Here is a 22,495-nt window from a genome sequence, read left to right as displayed (position 1 = left end):
CTGCTGTGGAGACAGTGCTCTGAAGTTGTGGCCTGGGCTTGAGCTCTAATGCCGCCTCCTTCCCCCCAGGCTTCAAAGCCTGGGCTGCTATGTCTACACAGCTATTTTTAGTGTGTGATTGGGAGCCCAAGTCTTTTGACCTGGGCTGGGAAGCTTGCTGCCGTGGGCCGTGTAGACATGCCCTGTCTAAGTACTTACATGGCCCTCATCATGTAGTGGCTGGCACCTCTGGAATTTACCCATCTCTCCACTTCCCAGTCCACCTGCAGCCCTGCCTGGAATCCATCCTTTGGGTTCCCCATTTTCCCTTGAGGCACTGTCCTGAATACAGCCCAGTCCTCAGGCCACACTATGGTGGGATGTACCCTGACCCTGTTCCTCCTGCAGTTCTGCCTGGCAGGTACTTTGTTCCCCTGTTCCTCCTGCTGTATTTTCTGTAATGCAACCTAGAGGAGAGTGAGAGGAGAGGTGCACTCTGCTCCAGTGTCTGACATACAAGGGAGTGTGAGAAAGATTTCTCCTGAAATGATCAGACCTCATAAGAAGCTTCTCATCAGAAAAGCAATGAGGAAAAACTCTGCTGGAGCCTAAGAAAAAGGAGAGAGACGACAGAGATGACCTCAGGCTCTGTAGCAGCTTGACATTGGATCCCGAATGGACACAGCTGCCCTGTGTCCATTTGTCAGCAAATCCTAAACACAGTCCCTGCCCACCTTGTCAGAGACCTGAGCGGGTGTCTGTCTCTGTTTAGCAGCACTGGGGCAGCCTGTCCTGGCAATAGAGTTTCACAGCACTGAGTTGAAATGGGAAGGCCTGAGTATTTCTAAGCAGCAGCAACTTGGTGCAGCATTCTCTCCCCTCCCTCACCTTCAGGCTCCCGCCTTTCTCTCCAACACTGGCTTTTTTTCCCCCCTCTAGTTTTCTCTCCTAACTCAGCGTCCTCTGCCCCTGGATCACTCTCCTCCTGCAGCCCTGTCTGAGCTCATTAGCCTCTGCCTCCGAGACTTCCCAGCCCGACAGGCTGCGAACTGTGCGCAGCGAGATGCCCTTTATTCCCACAGTCTTCACCGCTCACGTCGCTGTGTCTGGGCCCAGGTAACCAGCCACTGCAATGATCATTTGATTTCTCTTGTTATCAAGTCAGCAATTAACAAAAGAGCTGGTGATTGCTGTATTGACCGACTGTAGGTTCTATTTTTCTATCTGTGCTATCTCAGCCCAAGGAAGTGAGGGCAGAGGGATGGGTTAGTCTTATTTATTTATCACTACGCCATGTTTTGTGTTGTGTTGCCAGGGGAAGCAAAGGGTGATAATGGCATGGCAGCCCTTGGACATCCAATTTCCCTTATCAGGCCCCTGAATAGAAAAGAGGCCCCAGGCCACATTAATTAACAGATACCAATCAGCTGTCACGTGTTGTGTGTGTGAGGTCTGGGGGTAGCAGTGGGTGGGAGGAAGGAATCAATAATCCATTGGGGAGGAGTGCCAGAGGGAATAAGGGAACAGCTAAAGACCACCAGGGAAACGAGCTGGAATAGAGAGTGAAATGAGTTAGACTGAATCCCTAGCTGAGTGCTATCTGCCCAACAGCGTCTGGTCTATCATCGCTGTGTGAGGGATGCTCGCGCACAATCCCCATTGTCGCAGGCGTCTCTCCAGATAACAATCCAGGCCTGTTCCAGGCCCTGAATATGTTTGTATAGGAAGGACCTGCTGTGTTCTTAAGTTAGCTAAGGTTGGCCAGGAGTGCATGGAGGTCTTGGAGGTTTAGGTGTTCACATCAGCAAAGTTTTGGGCTCCCTACTGCAGGCTGTCACAGCCAAGAGAACAGTAACATGTGGGTTCCTTCTTTAAAAAAAATCTGTTTCTCTGAGACCTGCCTCTTCCTTTGTCCTCAGCCTCTCCTCTGGCAGCTAGTATACAGTCCCCTTTTACCCCAGCCCCTAAAGGCAGCATTCTGAGTAAATGGGAGAATGGTCTGATGAGAAGTGTGCATCAGACTCCTGGCCTCTGGATTTCTGATGCCTTGCTGACACTGCCCTCTGCTGCATGTGGAGCTGATGCTATCCCCTCTGGGAGAGAGGATGTCTGCTTTGCAGAGCAGTTATTATAGCTTCGGTTCCCAAAGTTTATAGCCTCTCTCTCTCTCTCCTATCTGCACTCCCCATTCCCTACCCTCTATCCAACCACTTTGGCATTAGCCGTTCATTCAACTACAGAAAGGAAGGCTGGTCCAGTGCTTCAGGTTCTAGCCTTGAGGACCCTAGCTTCAGCTCCCATAGCTGTCTTGGGTCAGGTGCTTAGTCTTCATCTGCCTCAGTTCCCAATCTGTAAAATGGGGATAATAGCACTTCTCTTCCCAAAAGAGGTGTTGTCACAATAAATATGGTGAAGATTTTGAGGTGCTCAGCCATATGGTAATGGGGCCCAGACACACAGGATTTCCTCCTGCTTTTCTTTTTGGATAGTGTCAATCAGTTCTTCCAAGTTATCTCCTTTCTTTGCAGCTGCCGGTGTGCACAGTATGTGGCCTTGCAGGTGTGTGTACAAAGTCCATCTTGCTCTCTATGGATCTTGTGCATTGCTTGGATTCCTCTGGCCTCACAGAGCAATGCTCAGACCCATCCACCTCTGTAAGTACACCTTATTAATCACCAGTCTTCCCATGATGTCATCCAGTAGCTCCCCAGCTTGACCTACTTGTCCCCAGGCCCAGTACACAGTACATCCTTTCCCCACTGTGCTAGCATCATCTGGAACAGCCCTCTTTGCTCCTGCACAGACCTGTGTCCTAAACTTTCTCTTCAAAACACACCTTGGAACCCCACCTCCTGCTGGGTTCTGATTCCTAATGAACCAGTTAATTCCTGCCCCCTGGAGGAAAGTGTCACCTCTGCACCCTAACTCCCATCCCACCTGCAGCTGCTGGTCCAAATCCCTCTCTCACGCAGGCATGCTCTCCATTAACTGCAGTAGGCACCCATGTAAGAGCAGAATGTGGCCTGCTCCCTATACTGCTATTGTATTGTTACATACAGTGCCTCCTTTATGGCCTGTATAAATGGCAATCACTTGTGGAAAGGTTTGGAAAACTGCTAGAAAGTATGCTGGATGGAAATGAATTGTGTATATTAGATGGACCTATGCAAGTAGTTCTCAACCCTTCCAGGCTACTGTACCCCTTTTAGGAGGCTGATTTGTCTTGTGTACCCCAAGTTTCACCTCGCAAAGTCAGACACACAAAAAAACGGGTCACAGCACACTATTACTGAAAAACTGCCAACTTTCTCATTTTTACCATATACTTATCAAATAAATTGTGACCCCCAGGTTGAAAAACTCTGATATAGTATACAGAGCAGTATAAACAAGTCATTGTCAGTATGAAATTTTAGTTTGTATTGATTTTGCTAGTGCTTTTCATGTAGCCTGTTCTAAACTAGGCAAATATCTAGATGAGTTGACGTACCTGCTAGAAGACCTCTGTGTAGCCCCAGGGTACATGTACCCCTGGTTGAGAACCACTGACCTATGGCACCTGTGCCTGTCTCTATAACCCCTTTCAAAGATCAGTCACCACCAGAGATCTGTGATTTAAAGAGCCAGATTCTGATCTCACACTGGTATAAACGAAGTAACTCCATGGACCCCAGGCGAAGTGAACTCTGGATTTATGCTGGTGTCACTGAGATCAGAACCTGGCCCAAGGAGTTTAGGTAGAGATCTGTGGTGAGAACTAGAAGCAGTGAGTGAGTCTATCCCCAGGAAGAAGGAAGCTTCCTGTTCTACTGGAGCTAGTTAGTAACAGTGTGAGGTTACGGGTCAGTTGGCATTGGCAGGGACTCCACACCGAGCTTCAGCCATTTCCCCTGTTCTTGTCCATTCTCCAGAATCTCTGCCAGTTGGACTAAAATTGGGAGAGTTATTGGCCATAAAGACCTAATCTATATGCACAGCAAATTCACCAGTTGCCTCCTATTCCAATGAAGAAACAAGACTAGGGAGGCAGGTATGATAAGAAACGGTGCATAGACAAAACCCCACTGAATGCAAAAATAGAGATACAGGGTTAGATCCTCAGGTCTGGCTGAGCTTTGCTCAACACAGGGCAAAGACACTGTTTTATGTCACCTTTGTACTCCCCACCAGCGTGCAGCCAGCTAGAGGCTGTTTCAATCCCTGGTGCAGATTAGAGCACTATTCAGGCCTGCTCTAACTTCCAGCTGCAGGTTGCCACATCCCCTGTGGAAAGTTACTTGATTTGCCCTAGCTGATGTAGTGACATTTGGTTTTTTTATTTCAGTGATTTGGCAGGGTGAGCTCCCAGAATTTTTTTTTTAAACCCACACACATAATTTGTGGCAAGTGGAGTTCATAATCTGTTAATTTATTATCATTTCTGTCATCCTGGAGGGCCATTAGCAGAGGTAATAAAGGGAGCTGTAATTATAGGATCTGAGGCCACTCCAGACACAGCTGCTGTCATTCCACTTGCCATATTTCATTCTGTGCTGGTGCTATCAGCTTCCTAGTGAGAAGAGCACAATGGCTACCTTGGGACAGCCTCTGTTGTTGTCCCTCAAGAGAAGTCTCCTCTTCCCGCAGAAAAGCATGTGTAAAAGGTAGATGAAATACAAAGGTGATTAACAGAGGGACTGGGTAGGAGGAGGAGAAGGAGAGTCTCATCCAAAGGGGAAGGACTCCAAGCTGGCTGGGGAGGACATTGAGCTAATAATGTTTGCTGAACACTTTTAAATCATGTTCTCATGTTCCTGATTGCAGGAGAGTGATTTTAGGCTTAATCTGTTTCATTTTGCTGACATTAAAGAATAAGAGTTTGCTCTGGGACCTGGTATCTGAAGTGCTGGTCCCATTCCTCTGCCTTGGGCTGAAAAACAGCATTCTAATTTAACACAAGACTGACAGATGTGATCTTTAGTCCTTTCGCCTTGTTCTTAGTGTCTGAGATCCAGGGGCTAGATTCACAAGCGGGGCTTAAAGAACAGGAGTACTTGTGGCACCTTAGAGACTAACACATTTATTTTGAGCATAAGCTCAAAATAGTCTGTATCTGCAAAAATGCATCCAAAGAAGTGGGCTGTAGTCCACGAAAGCTTATGCTCAAATAAATGTGTTAGTCTCTAAGGTGTCACAAGGACTCCTGTTCTTTTTGCAGATACAGACTAACCCGGCTGCTACTCTGAAAATGGGGGCTTAGGCGCCTAACTGCCACTTTAGGTGCCAAAGGCTTTGGATACACTGGCAAGTGAAAGAAAAAACTTCTGTTGTTCAGAGATGTGTGTTTTTTAACACCTCCCTAAAAGACAAAAGTTTTGTCAATGACAAGCACCGGTGTGAACAGCGCTTTGTTAGCAGGAGCACTCTCCTGCCGACAACACTAACGCTGCTCGTTGGGGTGGAAGTTTTTTGTCGGCAGCCATGTCGCTAAAAGCTGCATAGTGTAGACATAGCCTTTAAGTCCAACATTTAGAGCCTCAAAAATCCCTATTCCCAGCAGCTCCTTAACACTGTAGGCACCTAAGTTTCCACTGATAAGGTCCCCATGGCATCTACATTTCTGCCCGGGTCTTGCGCATGCCCCCAGCTGCCCAAGTCCTGGGGGCAATGACAACCTAAGTAGTCACTGGAGCAGGGATTTGAACTCTCCCACATGAGTGCCCACCCACGGAGTCAGTCTCAGACTCTAACCCTCTATGGAATAAACTCCAAAACAAAAAGCACAGTCACAACTGGGACAGATCACAGCTATGAAAAGAAAACCACCAACCCCTCCCCATCCCAGACTTTTTGGTCTGAGAACTAAGAGGTCAATTTGATGTCATAGGCCATCATCAGATTGCCGTTTTGCCAAACTCATCTGTATTTTTTTCTTAGCCATTGCGAGCAACTGAACGACTGCAAACATAGTGTGAAGTGGAGTTTCAGGTAAGTCATTCTGTGCCTGAAAGCAGGCTGAACTGCAGCTCTGCCAGAGATAGTATAAAATTACTGCAGTAACAACGGCCAGAGGCTCAAAGAAAATACACAGCAAATGGCTGTCCTTCCTTATCGAGGTAGATACCAAATCCGCTGGTGTTTGAAAAGGTTCAAAAGCCAATTGGCCATAAGTCTGGCCATGCAACAGTGGAACTCTCTGTTTCAGGCCAAAAGATCCCAAGTGTGGCCATTAAAGGAGCAGAATAGTAGGAGGTGTGCCATGGGGTGTATCTGAACTGCAGAAAAAGCCCTGGGGCAGCAAGTCTCATGGGGCTTGCACTATGAGGCTAAAAGTAGCAGTGTAGGTGTTCCCACTCAGGCTGGAGCGTGGGGGGCCGGGTCTCAGAGCCTGGGCTCCAGCCCAAGCAGGAACGTCTGCACTGCATGGGAACCCACAGTTTCCTCTGTCCCAGGAGAAGCCTTTATCTATTATGTGCTTCCCCTGTGAGTTACCTCTGACATACAGTTTCTGGTGAAATACCTGCCAATGTATATCCCTGTACTTGATGGGAACTCTATTATTTCGAAGGAACCACAGTGCCCCACTAAGACAATCTTGTGGACAATTCAAAACTACTGAATGATGTTATGAAAAATATTCCTTCAGGACCCTCTGGTATAATGCGCTCCTAATGTGTGAGCCACGTGCCAGAATGCTGTTGCCTGGATTTGCCAATGGGAGATAAGTTTAACATCATAAACAAGCTGTTTGTAAGAAGGAATCTGCTGGGCTGTTGCAGGAAAAATACCTGTAGGGGCCTCTTCCCCTTGGCCAAGGGCGATTTAAGTATTTTATACAAAGTGGGACAGCTTCAACAAGAGAATCCCAAGTGGCGGAAGGCATCTCTGGTCAGCCTTGACTTGAGCTAACTCCCTCTGAGGGGCTAGCTTAGGCAGCTCCCCCCTCAGCATACTGGCTTCTGTGAATCCCCTTTTTAGCTCTGAACTCTCCACAGGCCTGGGTGCCTCACTTGGGGCTGTGAATTCTACTGGGTGGCAGGGTGCCTAATGGTTAGGCACTGCAAATGCTCAGCCCTAAGTGCCCCTTGGGAATCAAGCCTCACATGTCTACGAGCTCAGTTGTGTGGGAACCTGAGCGTGTGATCGCCCTGGTGTGTGAGCTCCTTGGTGTCTGGGGTTCGGGACGTGCAGACTCAAAGGAACAGACCGCATTGACATGCCCATTTGAGTCAGTCCCCTTCCCTGCGTTAAAATAAAATAAAAAGGTTGTATCCTATTTTACATGTATTAAAATCTCTCGTGTAAAGCACCCAGAGCACTTTGCTCTAAAAGCAATATGATTAGTTTATTACCATTGAGCTGGACTGACCCCTCTGACTGACCCAGGAGCTGTGTTGATTGGGTTGCCACACTGGGGTTTTTTCGCAGGAAAGGGAAATAGAGAGAAAATAGAGGTGGTTGCAGGAGGACCCTGTCCTTCTGGAAGAAAAAAGAGCCCCTTTTACAGAGTAGCAGTCACTTTGTGCTTACATCCCCATTCTAGGAGAACAGCAGCAGCACCAAGATGGGAAGTGCATTGGTTCCAAAATGAAATTCAGGGGGGAGCAGCTGTTCATTACAGGTGTAAGCAAGTGATCCCTGAGCTATGGTAGGGCATCCCCAGGCTGCAACACCTAGGTGTTTGGGAACTAATAGCCACAGTGAGAGTAGCCTGTGAGTAACTGTGTTTGGGTATGTCTATCCAGCAAAAAAAAAAAAACATGGCAAGGACGCTCAGGGCTGGGTCAACTGACTTGGGCTTGCACTCCGGGGCTAAATATAGCAGTGTAGACATTTGTGCTGGGGGTGGAGCCCGGGCCCCACCTGAGCAGGAACATCTACACTGTTATTTTTAGCCCTGTAGTGTGAGCCTGAATCAGTTCACCTGAGCTCTGAGACTCACTTTTGTAGGTTTTTTTGGCTGTGTAGTCATACCCGTAGCTGCATTGTGTTAATGCCCTTTCTGTTAATGGAGTTAACCCTGCTGCTGGGTTAATGGAGCAATCCAGGCTGAGATTCCTCAATCAGCAACATAGCCTTGTTTGTGCTGAATCAGCCCCAGGTGGATTCTACAGCTAGCGAGTGGTGTAATCCCTGATACTGCAGATCTCCTCTAAGAAGGGCACCCCCGGCATTAACCTCCGCTCAGAAATACTGCCCGCAGAAAGACCAATTTCTCCAAACTCTACAGTCAGGTGTGTGGCTCTGTGAAACACCTAATTCGTAGGCACCTAGCAAATCACTGGAACAACAATGAGAGCCACAAAGCCTGAGTTAGGCCCCTAGGCTTCCTATACAATGAATGGGGAGAGGTGTGAATAGGGAGAGGTAGGTGCCTAAGAATGGGATCCATAAAAGCCTGCTGCATGCTAGGCAGAGAGCTAGGTAAAGTAGTCAGTGGGTGATGCCAGCAAGAGGGGTGTGTCCTAATCCCCACCACCCGCCCCCGTCATGGAGATAGGCATCTGAGTCCAGGCTGCAGGCACCTATTTCTGCTTGCAATCCACAGCCAGGACCCGCTGCCTGGAGTCAGGTGGTGTAGGCGCCTCAGCCATTTCTTGTGAGGAGGAGGTGACCGTGGTGGCCTTTCTTACAACCTTTAACCCGGTGGTTTGGGTACTCACCCGGGACATGGGAGATCCCTGTTTAATTCCCCCCTCTCTGCCTGATGGGTAGAAGGAATTGGAACAGGGGTTGCCCATCTCTCAGGCAAGTACCCTAGCCATTGGACTAGAGAGTGTTCCTCACGCTCTAGGGCAGGGGTCTCAAACACGAGTTATTTCCTGCAGCCTGCCATAGCTCCCCTCCCCCCACCCGAGCGCGCTGCATCCCCGCTCCTCCACCTATCCTCCCAGTGCTTCCTGCCGCCAAACAGCTCAGGGGAAGAGGCAGAGAAGAGGTGGAGCTGGGGCAGGGATTTGGGGAAGGGGTTGGAATGGGGCCGGGGCTGGGAAGAGGCGGGGCTTTGTGGAAGAGGTGGAGTGGGGGCAGGGGGAGGGCCTTTGTATCTTTGTATGAAAAGGTGTCAGTGATGCGGCCCTCAGGCCAATGTACTAGTTCTCATGTGGCCCTCGTGGTGATTTGAGTTTGAAATCCCTGCTCTAGGGCCAATTATTTTTTTTTTTAATGAAAGTAGAACAACTTTGACAAGAGAGACCCACATCAGAATATCCTGTAGCCCAGTGGTTTGGGCATTCACCTGAGAGGTGGGGAAACCCCTGTTCAAAGCCCTTCTCATTGGACAGTGGGGGAACTGAACTGGGGTCTCCCACATCCTAAGTGAGTACCCTAACCACTGGATGTAAGGGAGGCCCCCTTGTGGTGTTTGTCATGCTCTGAGTAAACCTACTAGATTGGGCTCTGGGTGGAAGACAGGCCTGTCTTCCCCTGGTTTGAGGATTTTGCTGGGGCTTAGGCATGAGAGGGGCATCTGGACCCATGTCTGATGCACATGCCCAGAGGCAGAAACTTAGGGGCCTATGGAACTTTTCCTGTGGAAACGTAGGTGCCCAGTGAGTTTAGGCGCATATAGGGTTGGGTGACAGCTGAGTGGGGGTTTTGTGGATCACAATGTTATCTAAATCTGCACTTTAGGTGCCTAAATCCCTTTGTGGCTCTAGGCCAAGGTACCCAAGAGTCCTCACTTCAAGCAACCCAGGAAATCTTCTCAAGGGGAGCCTCCAACCTTAGAATCCAATGGTGACAAATTTTACAGGGAAACAGTCACTCAGATCAAAGAGGAGCAGCAGCCAAAAAGAGAACAAGGACAAGCTGCAGAAATTAGTCATTGCATGAGCCAAACGTCCGCCAGGCGAGGACAACTGAGCTGTGGCAGGTACTCCCAAATGATCAGACAGGGTTAAAAATGTTTCATGGAAACATGCTGCATGGCTGAAGCAAGGAACTGATTAATCAAGAAGCGGGATGGGAGAGTGTGAACCTGTGCTGAAGCTGGAGTAACGTGTGCAAGGTTTGGCAGATTAGGTCCAGTAGTTGAGTACAAAAAGTTCCTCTGGGCTGGAGGGAAAGAAGGGAGAGGGGATGAGACTGTTGTATCAGATTATTCATGCTGCATGTCTATCTGAAGCAGTCTTCTGCAATGCAGCAAAGTGAGCCCTGGGGACACCTTCTGAAATCCCTCCCCACTAGCTCCTGCACTTTTGCTATGCAATCAGAACTTCTGTCCAAGATGCCTAGGCATCTCCCCTTGATACTTTATGTTATGGAGCTTGACATAAGGTCAAACCGTGGACTCAGAATGCAACTCATCCAACAGCAGGAATCACATGGGAGCCCCCAATATCTGAATGAGGGAGATGGCCACTCCTTCAATCCTGGACCTGTTACTACAGTGCTGATATTCTACATGGACGGCTGCTGCTGTGCTGAACAAACAGTATGGAAGTCCTGTGCATGCTCCAGTCAGCTTCCCCTTTGAGGTTGATCACATCACAGTCAAAGTGTTCCCAGCCTCCATCAACACAGGAAACAGGAGCTCCAAAGCGGTGCCTTAATCAGTCTCCTGCACGAGTGGGCCTTGCTCTGTGGCTTTGCTCCTTATGGCTAGGAAAGCTTCCCCTTCAGATGGGCAGTGAGCTCCCTATTCTGTGGTGGTGCGACAGCACAGATCCTGCCCACTAGTGGCAATAGAGGAATATGACAACCTACATTTCCATTGGATACAATGTCTAGTTGCCATGGTTATTTACAAGATGGATTCAGACTGTCTTGAGCCAATGCAACATGTCATGCAAAATCACCGAAGCCTAACACTGTACCACCTAATCCCAAAGGCTAATCACCAGAGGTTATTGCTGTACCACCCAGTCACAGTCACTACTGACTGCTGTACAATAGTATCTCTAAGGCTACCACATAATCCCAGGACACTATGTGTATATGATAATTAATTTACACAAATTAATCATATACTGTATTGGAACTCAATGCTAATGAGGGCTTCACCATGAGCAGCTTTCTCTTGAAGTAGATTCAACCCAGCAGAGTGCCAAGATAAAGTGATGCTCACAGAGGTAAATCATCACCTCCCCATGTCTTTCACACTAACGCCCCCTCCCCTAATTTCCCTTTTGTTACCTGGGATGTGCTTTGCCCATCCAATGATCACCACCAGTTCCCTGTCTGCTAAGTCACAGAGGGTTGTCAGTGCTTTGATGTCACTCTCCGGCATGGTGGGGTCAGGCATGGCATAAATCTTCTCTGGCTCTGCCACCAGCAAGTGGGAGACGATCTTAGTCACTGCAAATGTCAAAGGAGAAGTTACTACTGTACCTTTCAGGAGATGGTGTGTATGTAGCAGCTTTCAGACAACACTTAGCAGGATAAACAACTGATAGGAGTTTTCGTACCATACGACCTGCAGTTTGGGATCTCAGAAATGTGTTTTGCTCACAGCGGGAGGGAGACTGCCCTGTAGTTAGTATAGAGTTTTCAAACTTCATCGGCTGCATATCCCTTTCCAAATAATATAGTCTACCAGGTACCCCCATCTGAGATAGGGTAATAATAGACCTATGATTAGATTGCCAAGTCTTCCTAACTAAAATGCGTTGTCCGCTATTACAGGAGTTTTCTCATGTACCCCCGATGAAAGCCTGCGTACCCCTATGGGTATGTGTACCCCAGTTTGACAACCACTAGTGTAGAGGTTGGAAACTAGAATCTGTGATTCTTCAGTACTGAGCCAACACCTGTAGAAGTCTGACAAAAGCAGGAGCCCACTGTAAGACAGGCTCAGTTATACCAGGTAGATCCCATAGGGATATGACAGGGTGAAAGAAGCCTAAGATAAATGTGATGGACAAACAACTGATGGAATTTTGAGAAGTTCAGAAAACAACTTGGTGACATGGTAGAGCGAGATCAGGGTGTGGGGCTGATTTAGTGGATCTTGGGTGCAGGGAAGACCAGAACATCACTGAAGTTATACACTTAGTCTCTCTCTCCGAGAAAACTCTGGCTGATGATCCATAGAATCCCATCATCAATGGGCCACAGCCTCAGATGACACTCTTCCACCCACACACTACACTTATTGGAAAAATGAATATCTGACAATGGTGGTTTGTAATGGAAACAGAAGGGGACAACCACCACACAACATTATTTGTGCATCCATGGCACCAATAGAAAAAGAAGGTGTGCTGGCCTTAAGGAACACAATAGGAAGCTTGTACATACATGGCTTTTTGGCTGGAGGAGGGATCTGTAAGCTCAGATAAGTACTGCTCTCAGAGTCCAGTCTTCTCTTGTACTTCTGGCGTCCTCCGCGGACTCGATCAAGACGAACCCCTGCGGGCAAGAGAGGAAAGAAACTCATGGTCCCCTAGCAGTATCATAGTGAATTCTGGAATTTCACTGCTACCGCTTTGTAAGAGAGGAGGCCTGGATATTCGTCCTTACCCAGCAGAACTTCCCTGACCAGGCCACCTGGCCTGTCCACTGAATCCAGCACAGCTGTCCCAACAATGCCAGCTGGGCAGCTTCCTGCTCTGACATCACTGGGATAGTTACCTCTTCTGAAAACATTAATGAAGACAAAACCCAGCCCACCTCAACTCTTGAATCATTGTCTGTTTGGCAGATAAATTGAGGGCTTCAGATTTCAGTGCCCTCTGGATGATCATGTTTTTAAAAAGGAAGTCTCAGAAATGTCAATTGAACCTGTGCTTATGAAAAAAACCCTTTAGATTGTTCTTAAAAATGAAAAGTTAAATGTTCTGTGACCTTTCACTGTCTATATTTGAGGAAAGCTGCCCATAACAAATAGATTATGAAATATGAATAGAACCAAGATCTGTCGAGCAAGGCAACCCATAATGAAAGTAGAGCTAAATATAAACAGAAACAAGACGTTGCAACCTCTACCACAGTAAGGCAATGATAAAACTGAACTAGAGAGACAGCGAAGATTTGTAGCAACAACACCTCAAGTACAATGAGTTAAACAGCAAACAAAGCATCAAATACAACACCGAAATCACTATACCTATACAAACAGCAACAGCAGGATCAAGCATCAATACACTCAAGTCTAATACTTATGTAGAAGTTCAGCTGCACTTCTACATCAGTATTAGACTTGAGTGAATAGTGGAAAAATAAGACCATGAATAGTTGTCCAAATTATTAAATAAATTCCTTTCTTGTTGGATTTTTCACACTTGCTGTCTGGTCACCCTATCTAAGCTGGTCACTGATCCAATGAAGAGACCCACTGAACTCACAGAAAGTCAATGGGCCCTGGCTCCCACATCACAGGGGCACCTTGGAAAATTTTACCCCATCTTTCATATTTCCCTTCTCAGCACCGGGGAGCCTGGTTGGACGGCTCCTCCTCTGACATCCCATCAAGTTCCAGGGAGAGAAGAGAAAAAGAAAGCAGCAGAATTTGGAGCCTAGGGAGACCCAGGAAGAATGGTAGACCTGTGTGAGTACAAACCCAGAGTCCTGTATTAGCCAGGAGACCCCAAGACTGGCTTCTATCCTGTGACTTCTCCATTGAGATAAACGTGTTTGGATTTCAAAAGACAGAAACCCCATGAGGCCTCCACCACATGCTAGGCTGAAGTCAGTCAGTGAGAAAATATGCCTCCCCGGGAAGTGTTGAGTCAGCAGCAGAATGGGGAAAAGGCTGTGAAAGTGACAAACATCACAAATATGACTGAGTTGCCTGGCCCAAGCAGGGCTTTCTGAATGAACCACAGCTTCTCATTCCCCCTCACTAGAGGCTCGCAGCTCCTGTTTCTTCTATATGCTGATGGGCAGATATGATATTAGAGGGTGGAATCACCTATCCGCTTAGTAGAGGAAGCTGGGAACCAATCTGCAATTCCCCAGAGTGCACTCTCTGCACATTTTGATGAAGCAAAAGGAAAAAAAACCCGGGGAGGGAGTCACTTTACTTTTACCAAGGAGACATGCAGACAGGCGCATCGTCCTCAGCATTTGGCTGGTGGAATGGCTGCACAGGTTGCAGAGGTATTAGGGATCCTCAATCAGATTATAGGGACACAAAGGACTTAAGTGCATTAAAAGAGATAAGAGAGAGAGACAAGGAGATTTACTCTCCATCCCTCCTTCCCTGGCTGAGTGGATACAGACCTGTTCCTCCAAGGACTTTGGCTTGTTAATTTTGAACGAGACTGTATTTTCCTCCTGTTCCCCATCCAGTGTGACACTCCTTGAGGCAAATGCTTTAAATAAGGTCACAACCATTGTTCTGCCTCAGCAGCAGCAGTATTAGCCTTAAAGAGACAGTGCAAGGACTGACCCACATGAGAAACATCTCATCCATTTTCCAATTGCTAATCCGAGCCATTTGTAGGTGTGACAAGCAACTAAATGCATTTCAATCCATTTGTTACGTGTCTTATTATTGATCCTGGGTATAGCGTGCAAGATACTTGAGAGGTAAGTAACAAGAGAAGTACTCTGCCCCGAAGAGCTTACAGTCTAAACAGTCCCATACAGACACAGAAAGGGAGCTCAGCTGATAACAAGCACACTTACTTTTCTCTTGCACTTTTCACTTCCCTGGGTTTTGTTACTTTTCCGTTTGGTTGGTTTGTTGTCTGATTTTGTTATTGCCTCTTACGAGGAAGCGGGGTGGGACGAAGAAGGGCGTTAAAATGGGTTTCCAAGAGAGATGTGGAAGTGTGGTGGGTGGGGTGAGAGAAGCAGTGCCAGACCCGGAGCAGCACAGAGAGGTGGTATCAAGTCCAAAGCAGGATGAGTGCGGCTAGAGAGGCAGTGCCAGGCCCAGAGCAGCACGGGAGAAGGCAGATGAGATAAGAATGGGAGAAGAAGACAAATTGTGAGCGTGAGTAGAACAAGGCAGGTAAAGGGAGCAAAGAGATGAGATGAGAGGCACACACGAGCCAGGACACTAGGCTGTGCAGGGCCTGGAAACATACAGATGGATGTCAATCCGAAATCACATGGTTAAATACTCTGCTTAACTCCTTTGAGGTTGAATTGGAGGGTGTGACACATGGTATGAAAATACTTTGTGGGAGGTAGCCAAGCCTTTAGTGGACACATCTATGCATGATTTGCTGCCTTCAACCCATCCCAGGATGGGAGCAATGGAAACTTCTTACCCTCCAGCTACTGTATGTCTTTCCAACTCATTTCACACATGGGCCACCACAGTCCAGTTCCCAGCAGGACAGATCACAAAATCACCACGACTACCTGGCACTCACTGGCCCCCACATTGGCAGCTTCAGCAGAGAGGCACAGACAGAGACTGAATTCCTTCCTCACACCTAGAGGGAGTCCCTCCACATCAGGCATGGGAAAGCCAGCTTTTTCTATTCCAGTTTTAGGGCAGGGGCTCCTTCTGACATGGACACTTTCGGTGCTGAAAATGTAAACAATCCCACAGATCTACTTGTGCTGTAACAAAGGGAGTGACACATTCCAGTCCTGTCACCTCTGAGCGGAACATCTGCGTTAGCCCTGACACGTATACGAGACTCCCTTCTGACCAGTGTCTGCCATGTTTGTCTGGCTCTCTTTGATTTGAGGTGTATGTTATTAGTTCCCCTGCCTGCCCTATCTCAAAGGGGGTCCCAGGACGAAGGAAGATGGAGGACCTGGACTTGTGTGTTTGCCTGGTCCTTTTCAACCCATCATTCTGCCCTGGTTAGGGCTGTCAGTTTTCTAACCGTCCTGTTGGTGCCACTCGTGTTCCAGGAGCTCATGTGAAGGGGTCTGTGCCAGTGCCAAGCCTCTGCAGTGTAAGAGCCAATCTGCTGATCTGTTCAAGCTCCCTGTAATTCTCTGCTGTGCCCCCTCAGAGAGACATCTGCCTGACGAGTTCGGGATCAGATGTCCCCTCGCTGACTTGATAACATCAGGCTTTGGGGTTTTTTTTTTTCTTAATGGAAGTAAAATAATTCCAGCGTTTTTTTAAAAGCTGGACCCACGCCTAGTTTGTCGGAAGTAAAAATAGCCGAGTGTGCAGAGGCAGCAGCACAGGAAATCAGGTTTAGTTTCTCTTTTATATTCTGAGGACTAAAAATACTCTTAAAAGCTCTGTGAAGCTGAGCCCTGGCCAGTGGGAAATGCAGCCTAGGCCCAATATCAGCTGTCACGTCGAATTACTAGCCTCACATCACTTTCTATAGAGTCCTATCACATGCTCCTGAACAGATAGTAACAGAGGGATCTATCCCAGCCCGAAGGGCTCACAGCAGAGTTTTGCCAAGTGGCTCTGATGGGATGATTGGTACCCAGACTGAAAAGAACATAATTAAATGGAGCACTAAGAGGAATGCATAGGCCAGGGAGTGATGTTGTAGTGTTCACACCACCAGCATGGCTGTTCCCTGGACACAGAGGCCAGAACCTGCTTTCACAGGCTAACTGGAATCAGGTACAACTTCTACTCCAGTGCACCACTACCACTGGTATTCGTACAATGCCATAGCTGTGTGCTACACTCTGCAGGAAGATAAGGGAGAGGTCCCTGTCCCGAGCAGCTTGCAGTCTAAATTAGATCGCCAGAAACAAATGATCCCAGACAATGGAAGCTGCAGGGAATGTAGTCTGGCAGTGGTAGGCTGAAGGGAAGGGGAAGAGCTCTCGGGGAAGCATTATTCCCAAGACATAATGCTGTGATTTTTCTTCTACCATTTGCTGTGTTTTGCTTTTAACCACAGGGGAAAGTGACTGGGATGTGTCGAGGTGCAGAGCGCTGACAGTAGGAAAATGGCAAAGAAGGATATTATAATTAGACTTGACACAACGGTAAAAAAAATGTGCTGCCAAGAAAAACCCTTCATTGGCCCATGGGGAGGTGGATGGGATGGGATCTAACAAGGCTCTGCTAGCTCTGTCCTCTATGATTCTAAGGCTCCAGGTGTAGAAGGCACCATGGAAAAAAGTTATAGACATTGATACACACTATGGCTAGCTTCTTAGCTGTATTAGGGCAACTTTGCACAGCTGCCTTACCCAGTCCCTGGAGGATCTACCTAGTGTATGGCTGGTACAGCCCTTCCCATCAATGATTCCCTGCTGGCATGGCCTCTTTGGGGCCAAAGGCAGCTAGCATAGCCTAGAGCAGCTTTCAGACTGCGGAGGGACACCTGGCTGTTGCAAATCAGCAAAGACTGGGGTGGTCTAGGACCATCTTTGCACCCCTCCCTGGCAGGTTTGCATCTCCCAGACCACAAACCAGCCTCTGACCTTATCTGTTGATTAGCTGAGTGGCATATGCAATGAGATCTCAAAGGAATTTTCGACATATATTTCGATTCAACAAACTTCCTCTCCTGCCCCTGTTTGCACCCTCTTCCTCACACAATCACGTGGCAACAAATAAATAAATAAATAATCAAACCATCTCTTCCCCACCAACCACCCATGAAACAAAAATACGACAAACAGTCCGAGCTCTAAATGATTGTCTCATTGAGCAGTTTACCTCTGCCCCTGGCTTCTGTCATCTCCCCTCTGTACCTCTCTCCATACAGGCTGTTGCCATTTCTTGTTATGCTATCAGTCTAATGTAGGGTGAAATCCTGCCTTCACTGGCAAGAGCCATGCTGGAATGTGCCTGGTGCAGGGGTACCAGCCAAGTATCTGCTCCAAGAGCCATAGCATTGGCCAGATCAGGGCAGGTACCAGCCACACTGCAGGATGGGTTGTATTTCACTGTTCCTCTGAATACGTCAGTTGTGTCACCTGCCAGCTGGGGAGGAATTCTCTGCTGCCGCCCAGGTGTGCTGGGGAAAGGCTGCCTGGACTCAGGGAGGTTGCACCAGCATAACAGAGTTCATTTTGGCTCCCTGTATTTATTGGTCACCAGCCACCAAAATCAAGTTAGAGGCAGGTTGGTAAGTGAAAGTTTCCTTTGTAAAGTAATACAGAGTGACTAGACTGCACTGACTATGACAGGACACTGCAGGCAGTGAAGGGTCTTGGAGGGTGAGCTTGGCCCAGTCCCATCATGCTGAAAGAGCAGTTGGTTCCCTACAATAGTCTTCTTTCCATGTTTTTGTTCAAATGTCAATAATAGCACTCTGTGTGGTGCACGTTTAGGCCAAATGCTGCACCGCTTAGGGCAGCAATACATGAAAAGATGCACAGGTACAATCGATATCACATGCCTAGGAGCAACACCACATGACAGTGTCGCCTCCTAGGCTTGCAGTACATGACATAAGCACATAATCTGCTGTACATCATTGCCCTGGGGCAAGCAGTATCAAGTATAACCAAGCACCTTGCGGTGTCATCTTACACCTTACACTGATGCCAGTTTCGGCTGTATAGTTGTCAGCTTCTCACCCAGACATCTCTGTGGCTTATTCCTCGCCGCCCTTTATGCATGCTCTCTCTCTCTCTCTCTCTCTGTATATATATATATATATATATATATATATATATATATATATATATATATATATATATTGAGTGTGTGTGTGTGAATATATCCATGTCTATACAATCTGTATTTGGTTGCAACCCTCTCCCCTCCACCCTTTGTTTGGCATCTGCATTCTTCGATTGTAAGCACATCGGGTCAGGGAATCTTTCCAGGTTTTTCATAGCACCTAGTACAACAGAGCCCTGATCATGGCTGGAACCTCTGTGTGCTACTGTGCTATAAACGCTAATCATAAAGTGTATGGTTCTGCTAGATAATGCATGCCTCAGGGCAACACCACGGAGGAAAGCAATGCATGCCTCAAGCGAGGAGGTAATAGCACACAGCTCAGGTATATTGGGAGGAATGACACTAAAGATCAAGGATAATTTTTTCAGCAGGGTCCAAATGATTTCGGAGCCTAAGTCCCATTTTCAAAAGTGACTTTGGCCCAGATCCTTAAAGTACTTAGTGATTGCTCCACTCAGCATTGCACTGCCTAACCTCTAGGTGGAATTTTCAGCCCTGAGCTAGGTGCCCAGGCTCCCCATACAAGTCCTGGGGAGATTTAGGTGCCTAAGGAAGGGCTTTTCAGAAGTCAGCCACCTGAGTGGGGGGCTGCCTAAGCTAGCCAGGAGTAAAATGCCAAGGAGAGCAGGTGGGGAAAAGAGAGAAGTTTAGGCTCCTAAGTGGCTGAGCTGGTGTGCCTAGCTGATAGGCCTCCTGCCTCTTGGGATCCTCAGCTGCAAGCCCCCCTCCTGAAGGTAAGTACCTACACCAAGTCAGCAGCTTAGGTACCCCATACCCTGCCAGCTGAAAATATCTCTCGCTTTCTCTCTCGCTTGCTCACACTCAATACCTTTCTGGTGTGCGCCCTACATTTGCCTGTACCCCCAGCTGCCCCTGGCCTGCCTCTGGCCCTCCTGATGTGGTGGCTGGCAGGTGACAGGTGTTAGGCATGCTCTGTACATGCCCATGGGATCAGACCCTGCTGGCAAGATAGGCATTCCCCTGAGTTTGAGAATCTAGGTATGGGGCCACTGGGGCTTTGGCTTGAGCTAAGGCTCCAAGCAGCTCGTTAGCCACTGGGATGGATTTGGCATTTAGGCAAATGTTGACTGGTGGAAACTTAGGTGCCTGGAGACTCAGACGGGTTTGGCAGCAGCTTTGAAAATGTCAGTGGCAGCTAATGGCGGACTTAGGCACTGGAGTACCTTTAAGGATCTGGGCCTTAGGCTGCTGAGTGTCTGTCACCTTTGAAAATGGAACCTAGTAGGGACTTTTGAAAATTTTACCCAAGTGCCTTTAACTGGCTCAGAAGAGCAGCTATCTAGCATAATTCCACCCCTGCTTGGAGCGCAGTCTTGCTTGCATAAAAGGGTTTTAGTTGGCTAACAGCATGTAGCTATATGGGTCTGGACATCTCTGCAGAGCTGGGACCTTCACCAGCATGTCAGATGTCTCCTTTCCCAATGTCCATTTTGTGGAAGTACTGAATAGAATCCTGATGTGGGAAGAGCAGATGGAGGAGGGGGGGGGGGGGAAATGGAAGTCAGATCTATTAAGCTCTCCAAAGGCCCCTAAAATAAATGCCATTTGCGGAGTGCCTGGTGCAGACATGAAGCTCTTTTTCTGAAACAAGAGCTATATGCCACTAATGGAAGCAGGACACCAGGTTTGCTGGTGCAGTGGTCCAGTTCACTATGGCAGTAGACTAGATACCAAACTAGACAGCTCAATGATCCACACAGAGTGGGGGAAACCGGACCAGGTAACCTAATAATCTGTTCAAGTATGCCAAGAGGCAGGAGATTGGACTAGCTAGGCCAATAGTCTGATCTGTTATGGCAGGAAGCTGACATACCAGACTAGATGGACCAATGGTGTGGCTCCAGTATATAAAATCTAAATTCCTTCAATGGTAGGTAGTCAGGGTGTGGGTGACACAGACATCAAAGTGTTACTGGCCAGGGCTCCTGCTTTAAAGGGCATGGAGTTTGTTTGTTTTTAAGCACAGGGGTATTTTAGAGAAAGAAAAATTGTTTTTCAGTCTCTTTCTTCATTTGGATGCTTAGAAAAGTGATATTTCTGGCACGGGCTAGAGGCAGAATACTCTATAAATACAAAACCATTAAATCCCATGCAGCAGCAACCTGATCGGGACTGCCTTTTAATTTCCTGACATGAGCTGGCCACTAACCCAATTACCCAGAATTCCCAGAGGAGTCCTCATCCTTCCCAGGAAGCACCGAGACAGCCCAAGCATACTGCATGGATTCCAGCTGAGCTTTCACTGAAATCAAATATCATTTAGGAAACACGTGGTCTGAAAACAAGGATGGGAGCAGGAGGTGGAGGAGGGAGGTTTCTGGAAACACTTTGCTCTACTGAGATGCTGAAACTTAAACAGAAAAGAGACACCCCAGATTTGGTTACTCTGCTGAAAGCGAGCTCTACTGTTTATCCAGCTTTCTGGGGCTTTGTGCAGGATGAACCCAGGGTTATTAAATGGAAGTGGATTGAGATCATTGATGCCTGCCATCTCCTCTTTAGTTACAGGACCACCATATTCTATTCACATCATGAGAGATGTGGATTGGCCACGGGTGAGAAGTGAGTTCATTTCTGTTACAAACACTGGGGGGGCACCTGCCATTCCATGCAGTTGGTTGGGGCGGGAACAGCAAAATGGAGGCTAAACCTGAGTAAAGTGCCATTGTCTACAGGACTTCACAGCTCACAGACTGGGTTCACAGAAAGGTGGTCAGGTTGCAAGGGACAGTTGTTTGGGGTGAGAGATGAGTTTGATTTCCCTATCTGTGGAATCCCAGGTCTTCTCATCACTAGAAGTGAACAGTGACCACTTCCCAAATACACTGACATGCAGAGGCTTGGAGAGCAAAAAGATCGAGTTGGTATGAGGTTGGAAGGTCCTAGGACTGAGACCATTCCCATGGCAGTTGGAAATGTGTTGGGAAGATACACAGTTAACAGAAAGGATAGTTGGGTCAATTCTGTGGTCATTGTTTTCTTCCCATTCCTATTTTATTTCATTACCTGGCCCCACAATGGTGGTACTCAGGTACTCTGGTGATGAGTGCACAAGAAAGAGATTAGATTAGGCAGATAGGAGTCCAAGAGCTTGTGAGATCTGCAATAGAAAGAATTTGGACGCACTGTTGAATTTTAACATTTTCTGTCATGTCCTTTGGAAATGCACGAGTGTGACAAGCAGCAAAAGGTAGCAAAGGAAAGGCTCATTCTGGAATCTCAATACCTGGGATTTCTGTACCATGGAAGTTCCAGTTCTTGGGAGAATGGAATCTGTAGAGAGGAAAATAAATCATATCCCATTTCTGCCAAGTCAAAGTGTCTTGTGGGAGTCTCTTATTGTTGATGAGAGTCCCTCTTCTGCTCCTGAAGGCCCAGCCTCTTCTTTCCTCTATGAAAAGAACCTTCTTTGCATTCGTCAGTCTCACCACATCCCATCTCACAGAGAAACACAAGTTGCACAGTCATTGGGGGAGTCCTCAGAATCCTGATACTTTCCTGCACCAATAGCATTGCAAGAAGAACACTTCCCTTCCCAGACATTCTAAGTATGGAGAATCTTTACAGAGCAACAGTTCTTGCCCTAGGATGGAAGTTCCCATTCCTGCCTTTATTACTCTAGTTCTTTTGGGTAAAATGCTGGAAAATCTGGGAGACTAAAGTTGTTGTCTGCTTTATGCAACAGCTGAACACTCCTTTGCCTGAGGGGGAAGTTTCCCTCATACTATACCTGCCAGGTGAGACAGCATACAGGTTCCTGCAGTGGCCATGGAGTCACCAGATCAGAAGGGGCATCTGACAAACCTCATCCTAGTACCAATCTGCAATTCCCCAGAGTACCAGGTTTAGTTTGAACAGATTTCAGATCCTTTTATGGAATCATTTTTCCTGAACTAGCAGCTTCAGAAACTGCCCCTCCTGAGTAACTTACTCTCAGTCCTTTACAAGCTGTGTTTTTAGCAAATTTGAGGCTGGCAAAATGTGTGTAATTAACATCTGCTGAGAGCAAAGCGCCTCTGTTTATCCACAGAATAATGGGTACAGCAT

General features: G+C 47.5%; 1 protein-coding gene and 1 long non-coding RNA gene across 3 annotated transcripts in view; one reads left to right on the top strand and one right to left on the bottom strand.

Moving 5' to 3' along the window:
* LOC128837187 (uncharacterized) overlaps positions 1 to 2,615 on the top strand; it is a 64,981-nt gene extending 62,366 nt beyond the window's left edge. Inside the window, exon 3 of the long non-coding RNA XR_008444916.1 lies at positions 2,508 to 2,615. This is a non-coding gene — a long non-coding RNA (uncharacterized LOC128837187). The remainder of the gene's footprint in view (positions 1 to 2,507) is intronic.
* The window catches only part of ESRRB (estrogen related receptor beta), a 159,614-nt gene that overhangs the window by 14,388 nt on the left and 122,731 nt on the right, over positions 1 to 22,495 (bottom strand). For both annotated transcript variants that reach the window (XM_054028149.1, XM_054028150.1), the window contains 2 exons: positions 12,199 to 12,309; positions 11,095 to 11,256 (listed from right to left, as the gene is read on the bottom strand). In XM_054028149.1, the coding sequence (XP_053884124.1) occupies positions 11,095 to 11,256; positions 12,199 to 12,309 (273 nt within the window). The remainder of the gene's footprint in view (positions 1 to 11,094; positions 11,257 to 12,198; positions 12,310 to 22,495) is intronic.

The sequence above is a fragment of the Malaclemys terrapin genome, chromosome 4, assembly GCF_027887155.1.
Source record: "Malaclemys terrapin pileata isolate rMalTer1 chromosome 4, rMalTer1.hap1, whole genome shotgun sequence".
Lineage (NCBI taxonomy): Eukaryota > Metazoa > Chordata > Testudines > Emydidae > Malaclemys > Malaclemys terrapin.
This window is presented reverse-complemented; position numbering and strand designations above follow the sequence as displayed.